Source organism: Nestor notabilis, unplaced genomic scaffold (assembly GCF_000696875.1).
Source record: "Nestor notabilis isolate BGI_N333 unplaced genomic scaffold, ASM69687v1 scaffold737, whole genome shotgun sequence".
NCBI classification, from domain to species: domain Eukaryota; kingdom Metazoa; phylum Chordata; class Aves; order Psittaciformes; family Psittacidae; genus Nestor; species Nestor notabilis.
The window spans coordinates 1-8,232 of NW_009936667.1; the positions used below are offsets into that span (position 1 = coordinate 1).

General features: G+C 44.4%; 1 protein-coding gene across 1 annotated transcript in view; it reads right to left on the reverse strand.

The window, feature by feature from the left end:
- Window positions 1-4,567: 4,567 nt before the first annotated feature.
- The window catches only part of SUN1 (Sad1 and UNC84 domain containing 1), a gene marked incomplete at its 5' end in the record, with an annotated part of 7,058 nt that continues 3,393 nt past the window's right edge, over window positions 4,568-8,232 (reverse strand). Inside the window, 6 exons of the mRNA XM_010018436.1 lie at window positions 4,568-4,681; window positions 5,146-5,238; window positions 6,063-6,230; window positions 6,712-6,827; window positions 7,593-7,677; window positions 8,045-8,232. The exon at window positions 8,045-8,232 is cut by the window's right edge and continues 85 nt beyond it. Coding sequence (XP_010016738.1) covers window positions 4,568-4,681; window positions 5,146-5,238; window positions 6,063-6,230; window positions 6,712-6,827; window positions 7,593-7,677; window positions 8,045-8,232 — 764 coding nt within the window. The remainder of the gene's footprint in view (window positions 4,682-5,145; window positions 5,239-6,062; window positions 6,231-6,711; window positions 6,828-7,592; window positions 7,678-8,044) is intronic.

Genomic DNA, 8,232 nt, shown 5'->3' on the forward strand with positions numbered 1-8,232 from the left:
GCAGCTTGCCCCGCACGCGCTGGACGCCGCCGCGGTTCCTGCCGCCGCCTTTCGACACGGGCAACCCCCGGCCGTTGAAAACCGCTGCCCGCACCTGCAGAGCGTCCGGCAACGACCAGCCCGGGCTTCGCTTTACTCAGTTCAGCGCGGGCCAGGCAGCGCGAGGGACGCTGAAGGGACCGGGGCAGGAAAAGCAGGGGCTGGGAGTCCTTAGGGACACCCCGCGCCTCGCCCCAGCACGCTCCAGGGCCAGCTTCCCTTCTGGAGGGGACTCGGGCAGCAGAAGCAAGAGGCCGCACTCTTTTCAGTGGGAAAACCTGCTCTGCCCGCTGCCGTGGGCGTTCCTTCTGTGTAACAGTCCCTCCTCGCCAGCAAAACAGCTTTATTTCTTGTCCAAAGAGTACGTGCCCTTTCAAAAATTAAAACTCTTTATTTAAACATCCTGATAGCGTTTTCTCACAGGTTAGAAGCAGCAAAGAGTAACAGACATTTTGAAAAGCATTTACAAAAATATATTGCACAAAATCCTATCTTACCTTTTTGTGGGGGAAAGTTACGATGTTTTCAGTTTGAACGTTGGCTCAGAATGCATTTATGTTAGCTTGAGCATGAGCGACCATGAATCATGGGCAACGTGACAGGGGAAAACCAAGGCAGAGAGCAGAAGTGAGAACTATAAGATAAGCCGGAACGGATTGCAACAAAAAGCAGGACTAAGCAAGCAGAGGATTGTGGTGTGGACAATGGTAAAGAACCAATGGAAGAGCTGGAGGTGGGCTGTGAACACAGAGACTGAACCGATCATAGCAGCTTATCTTACACAAGCAATATTAGTATGCTAAATAAGGCAATATAGCAATATATCCAAGTAATAAATGATCTTTGGCTTGCGGGCAACCAGGGGTCCATGCCTTTAATCTCCACTAATGGCGCCCAGCGTGGGGCACAAAAGTAGACGATAGAGCACCAGTGGAGAGCTGCCCGAACTAAAGAGCAGTGGACTAGAGAGCTGCAGCCCAGGCACAGGAAGCACCGGCAGGTGAGCGGTCAGGACAATGGGGTTGCAAATGTCGACGGAAGACAAGACTATAGTAACACTTTTACTATCTTGCAAGACAAGCAGTCACATATGATGAAAAAGCAGTTAAGTCTCTGCTGATTTGTCTGAAATGTCAGGGACTTGAAGCAAATTCAAGTATTGCTTTTCAATTGCCAATGTGGGAGACAGCAAAAGAAAGGTTGTGGGACTCTGCTGCCCATGGAGACACACGAGTGATTCCCCTGCTGACAACTTGGTGAGTGATCTTTAAGGCCTTAAAACAGATACATGGCCCGTCAAAGACAAGCGGGGTGCAAACACCTCCACCCACCCTGTTTCTGAGGGTGCTGCTGCAAGTTCTCCTGCTCCTCCCCTACCACAGCCTCCCCCTTTGAGTGAAGTTGTTAATGCGGCGTCTCCAGCTGCCGCTCTCCCTGCTCTGCAGGATCTATCACTTGAAGATAGGGAGGAATATGACCCAACGACGAGACAGGCTTCACTTAGAAAGCAAGCTGCAGCAGAGGGGGAAATCGTCAATTTGAATTTCCCTGTTATAGTGCGAAATCAGGGACCAAATACCTGTGAACCCATGCTATGGGAGTTGGTAAAGGAACTACAAAACACCATTATGCAGTATGGTCTAACTTCCCCATTCATGTGAAGTTTATTAAAAACAGCAGTTCCTGAAATCAGCAAGGACTAGATAAAATTAGTGGTTTCTCCCAAGCACTACTTCCTAACTGGCTGAAGCTGACCTTGTAGTTTGGAGAAAACCCAAGAGAACTTTGAGCATGCGCAAAAACAAGTGGTGAAAAGTACATGGTGAGGAAGATCTATGGCCTTCATCCCCCACGACCCCACAAGACCACCACCAGGAGACACTGCACAGGTGCAAGAGGAAGGAGCCCGAATTTTAATACGAAGTGGGGATAGGTCATACATATGTACAGGTGTAATTGGAAATCTTATGAATATGTGACAGTTAACTGTATAAATCTGAAGCAAGTTGTCATGCCAGGGCACACAGGTTTGTGGGACGGCCCCCATGCTGCCCAGCACTGAGTAAACACACCTACTTTACAATCATGCAGACTGTGGAGTCTGCTTTCCGCATGTCAGTTTGGCGAGCCAGGCAGGAGCCTCTCTGCTTGGCTAATTGGAAATCTTATGAATATGTGACAGTTAACTGTATAAATCTGAAGCAAGTTGTCATGCCAGGGCACACAGGTTTGTGGGACGGCCCCCATGCTGCCCAGCACTGAGTAAACACACCTACTTTACAATCATGCAGACTGTGGAGTCTGCTTTCCGCATGTCAGTTTGGCGAGCCAGGCAGGAGCCTCTCTGCTTGGCTGCGGGATCAGCTGCGGAGCGGACTCCCCTGGGCGCGCCCCGAGCATTTTTCTTGGAGGAGCCTCCGTTGCCGGCCGCTCACGGCGGGAGCAACCAACCTCCTGAAGCTGCGGAAGAAAACTGTATGTTTTGTAAGAGGGACCTGTAAGTCGTACACGTGGTTGGGGCAGCTGGTAAATCGCGCAGAGATGTCTTACGTGCAGCACAGCCCATAGGGGAGGAGGGTACCCGATATGGTAAGAAGAGGATTTGCTGACCGTTATGGCGGGCCCCCGGAATCTTGGGAGTAGATTGAGCAAATCCAAGGTCGCCGCTGCATCCCAGTGTCGGGAGCCAGGACAGACCTGCTAATGACTGTTATGTAAGAAGCAGGAGAAGGGTAAGCGGGCCTCTCAAAATTGCGATAGGACTATTTGCAGCTGCTGGACGGATGTTATCTGGAGTGGTAATTTTATTACTTGTATACCTGGGAATTTTATGTTGGAAGTTTTTGCTTGCGTGCACATGTAATGTTTAAGTAGCTTGTATGTCCGTGTAAAGTGACCAAAGAGAACAGCGGTGGATTGGGCTCGAACCTTGGGAATATTTAAAAGAAGGAGGGCGTTAAACAGGGAAATTAATGATTTTATTTAAAGAGGGCATACGTGACCACCACAGGGTGGAAGGTGGCCTTGGGAACAACCTTCGGATTCTAAGTTCCAGTACTAATGTACTAACAACGGTGAGTTCCTGCTTTACATATGGAATTGTTTCTAGATTATAACAAACTGGTACCAGGCTTGGCTTTTGTTGAAGTGTCGATTTTGTGAGAAAGGTGGCATTACATATCTAGTCGGCAGAGGGCGGAGTGTCCTAATTGCTTTCCCTGAGCTCTCACACGGTTTTATGATTGGGGAAAAGCTCAACAAAAATTGAGATAATTAAGTTAGTGTGTGGAAAAGAAAATTTGATACCAGAAATTTGGGCAGTGTGGGAAGAAGACTGGAATGAAACTATAAAGAACTGCAAAAGACGATTTGTGTGGAAACTCACCAAGAGACTAGTGAAATTAAAGACTAATAAGAAAGTATTAAAAAAAAAATGGGCAAGACTCGGGGGAAACTTGAAAAAGAGCCCCTTAGGCTGTGTCCCATTGGAAAGATATTGTTGGAAGGAGCTATAATCAACATTTCAGCTGAGATGGAAATAATAGCCAATACCACTGCAGATGCAAATCTGGGGTTAAAACGAGAAATAGATTCTGTAAGAAAGATGGTATTGCAAAACCGAATGGCCCTAGACATTTTAACAGCACAGGCAGGATGAGTCTGCACTTAGATAAATGAGAGTTGTACCTTTATAGACCAATCACAGCAAATACTCACAGATGTTCAAAAAATATGGGACCATGCTAAAATTCTCCACGAAATTTCAAAGCATGATGGACTTTCTTGGTTATTCTTGGAGTACTGAATAGCTGGGGAATTACAGGCTGGCTCCAAGCAATTGTAAGAGTCAGACTGTTTATAGTAGGCGTGTTTCTTTGTATTATAAGGTTATACCTTGTTATCTTATCTACAGAATATGATACAAAAAATATTTCGTCAGGTATGTTCATAGAAAAACATAAAGGGGGAGATGTGGGGGAAAGTTACAATGATTTCACTCCTCGCCCCAGCACGCTCCAGGGCCAGCTTCCCTTCTGGAGGGGACTCAGGCAGCAGAAGCAAGAGGATGGACTCTTTCCAGTGGGAAAACCTGCTCTGCCCGCTGCCGTGGGCGTTCCTTCTGTGTAACAGTCCCTCCTCGCCAGCAAAACAGCTTTATTTCTTGTCCAAAGAGTACGTGCCCTTTCAAAAATTAAAACTCTTTATTTAAACATCTTGATAGCATTTTGTCACAGTTAAAGCAGCAAAGAATAACAGACATTTTGAAAAGCATTTACAAAAATACATTGCACAAAATCCTATCTTACCTTTTTGTTTTAGAAAATAAGTTAGTGTTATCCAAAATATTCCTACATTGCCTACCTTATTTCTACTTAAACTGGAGAAGTATGTAACCTATAACATGAAAACACCTGGTTTTAATGGTAACTTAACCATGGATTCTGGTAGTAGCTCAAGTGAAAAAAAAAAAAAACAAAATAGAGAACAAAAGATACAACAAACCCAACCCCAGCTGTAGTGTAGGAGATTATTTGGCAACATTCCCATGCACTCGGAATCTATAAAGGCACGTATATTCTTCATTTCCCCAGTTGGAAAGAACTTTCAGTTCTACTATTTGGAATGCGTTTTCATGGTTCATCTGGAAACAGAAACAGCAAACACATAAACCAGAGTTAGGCGGCTGGTACAAGCAGGTGACAACTGCAACTACTCAAGTTCTTGCTTAGATTCCTGCAACTACCCGCTGTGGTTACTGACCAGGTCGGGCCTTGGGAATTTCCTGCCACTGTGAAGAGGGCCTTCCTTGCCTTACAACTAGTTATTTGTGACATCTAGTTATTGGTGAGGGGAGTCAGAACAAGCATGAAGCCAACTCTTCCTACGTGTAGCCTCTTTGCACCATTTATGTCCGGAGGGCACAAACCTCTCCTTCCCGTCTCCTCTATTTAGACTAGAGGTTTTGAGGCAGGTAGGTGGGTACTTCCTGCCTCAGTTTCTACAGGGCCCAACAGAGCTGGACGCCGCCTTCCTTCGCTGCTCCGCTACCGTAGAAAAGAGGAGCCTTTCTCTCCTGACGCTTTAAATCCTGTCATCCAGGCTTACCATCACTGTAAACATCTGCATTGGCGCTCCTTCTTGATCGTACACATAACGTCCTAGAAGCGTGCCACTTTCTTGATATTCATCATCTAGACCCTGTAAAAACAAGGGTTTTGCTTCCATCAAATTTGCTATCTAACCAAAACCAGAAGCATGTCTACATAACTGAGAATCAACAGACAGCACTTGAAGTCGATCAAACCAGGGTCAGAATGTTTCCCATGTAACTCAAAGTTTGTTCAGGCACACTTCTGTATTTACGTTTCCTGCACTGCAAATACTTGTGCTATGTTTGTATGTTTTCGCAGCCAAACCCTTCATTCCATGGCAAAACCACTATCACAGCGTATAATAGAAACCGCTCAGGACAAACCAGAATGAGAAAAGACGCTTCAAGTTTACAAACAGAACTGAAGTCAAGATTCAGATGCTTGCAGGTGCTGCTGGAGCATTTGAAGGAGCTACACAAAAAGTTCTCAGCTATCACAATATTCTCCGATGTAGCCTGTGCTCGCTCTTCTACAATCGTGCCTACGCAACTGCAGTGCTAGTTAAAGTCCATTAAAAAAAAGATACAAGCTACATGATGGATAGGATGAAGAGCCAGAACTGTGGGGGAAGTGGAGGAAGGATGGAACAACTCAACTGTATGAAAGAACTACACCAATTTAAAAACCATCATCTCCCTCCAAAAGTGTTTACTACTGGAGAAATCAAGAGAAAAGGAACACCCAAAATCAGCTGTAACATTTCTTACTCCTAATTTCAAAGGTCATTAAAAATTAGAAGCCATCTGAAGAGCAATGACTGAAATAGTTTATCTTCTTAGCTGTCTTCCCTCAAGTCATTGTTTTCCAAGATAAGCAACAAAATATTCTCTATGCACACAAACGTCAAGTGAAGCTGAGAGGCAGACTTACATAGACTAAAAACATCCTAGGAGCACTGGTGATAGTTCCTGTTGGTGAAAGCGTTTTTGGTATGTGTTCCAGTGTGAAGGCAGTTGGATAGATCTTCATTGAAAGTCTGATTACAAGATGCCCCTGTGATCCTTTGAAAGCCCAGCAGTTTCCTGGATACACATCCGGCTAGACAGGAGGAAGGGGGAGAGAACAAGATAAGACAGAGCAACCACAGCAAAATAACAACAAGCATTTTGTAAGGGGTTTTTTTTTGTAGTAAGAGTTGTAATGAATTCTAAATTATTAGGGACAGCCTTAGCAAGTGGCAGAACGGAATGTATTTGGTAGAACTCTTCAGGAAGACAGCATATCCACTGGAACTACCAGCAGTGCTTAAGATCACCTTGAGATTCCTTCTCAACAGGAACCCTCCTAGCGCTCACACTCCGCGCAAGTCCATGCACTGCCCAAGCTTCCAAGAAGAGTCTTAAGTTTTGCTGGAGTAGGACTTCAGCAGTGCTCAGAACGACGTGAAGAATCCCACTCTTGGGAACACAGTTCAAAGTAGCCATGTCCCCCAGGTTATTACGAACAGAAAGAGCCAGCATCCAAAGATCACTCAACACAAAATAAAATAGCTGCATTTATTTTCGCCGCCTTTTGTTACCTGAATCACCGCTCTGGGAGACTGAGTGACGTGCCACAGAGGAATTCCAAAGAGGCTCACAACTGCTGCTCTGGCATCATAGGTTTCAGAACAGCGAGTACTCAGAATGCTGCCACCTAAAAGAGATTTATGAGGTTAGCAAAAATAATTACGCATTTCTCCTCAAGGCAGAGATTTGTACAAAGAATGAATATACCAGTTACTTTCTTCAGAAAAAATCCTATTAAAGGTATTCGTAGAATCACAGAATGAATGGTGAGAGTTGGAAGGGACCCTAAAGCTGATCTAGTTCCAACCCCCTGCCACGGACAGGGACACCTTCCAGTAGACCAGGCCTTCCAAGCCCTGTCCAACCTAGCCTTGAACACTGCCAGGGATTGGGCAGCCACAGCTTCTCTGGGCAGCCTGTGCCAGTGCCTCAGCACCCTCACAGTAAAGAATATATTCTTAATGTCTAATCGAAATCTACCCTCTTTCAGTTTTAAACCATATTGTTAGAGTCTAAAAAATTTCTAGGGATACAAATAACTTATATCAAGTACAATGTTACTGTAAGAACATGTTATAGGTTTTTCACTTAATAGGGCTGAAAACCACACTTTTTTTCCCTTGTGACTTCAGTGCTGTGCCTACCCCACACAGACAGACCTGTGGCTCTAGATTATCCAGTTGCATACATGCTTAAAAGAACTGTAATATCCCTGTCCATGCATACCCAGGCTGATACATAACCCCGTAAACAACAGGCAGAGATTGCAAGAGACTGATGATGAGGCAACACACAAGGATGCTCTACTAACATTTAGTCTTCATGATAAGATTTTTCAGTAAATACTGTACATAATATGAATAGTAGAAATGGTGTTTCCTCTACTCTTTACCTCCAGATTCCAAGGCAAAATCCACCAGACCAGTCCTGTCTTGAGAGTAGAGTTTTAGTGCATTGTTTACAATAATCTGTACTTGCTAAAGATGTACATATAGAAGAAGAAAATGGAAAGAGAAATATTTTAGTAACATCAAAAGTTGCATTCTTTCCCCCACCTATCCAAGACCCCGAACTGCATTTCTTTGGTATGCTTGTTTCTGGGGAATTTTTCAATTTTCGAAGAAACATAAATGGAAAACACAAACATTCACACCAGGCAACAAGCAATGTTGTAAGAATACCCTTGGTAAAGAATTTTCTGTAGTTCTCCCCATTTTGATTATTGTTCCTGACATCTCCTTAAAATCATTAGCATTTCTATTGACAGGCATACTCCACAATATGCCTAAAAAAAAGGGCTCTTTAGAGTTGTAGTTGAACTTTTCAGAACATAAACTCACTCACCTCTTCTGTGATTCCAGAGATCCCTGCATTGCTCACAGCATTCGTTATAACTTCAGGTGTTAGTTTTTGTTTTGTAGCAGACATTTGGAGATTAATATCCTTGAGGATCCGCAACTCCAGATCCTGCAGCACAGTCTGATGATCAGTTTTACTCACAAAATTGGATGTAACCCATTGGAGGAGCGGTT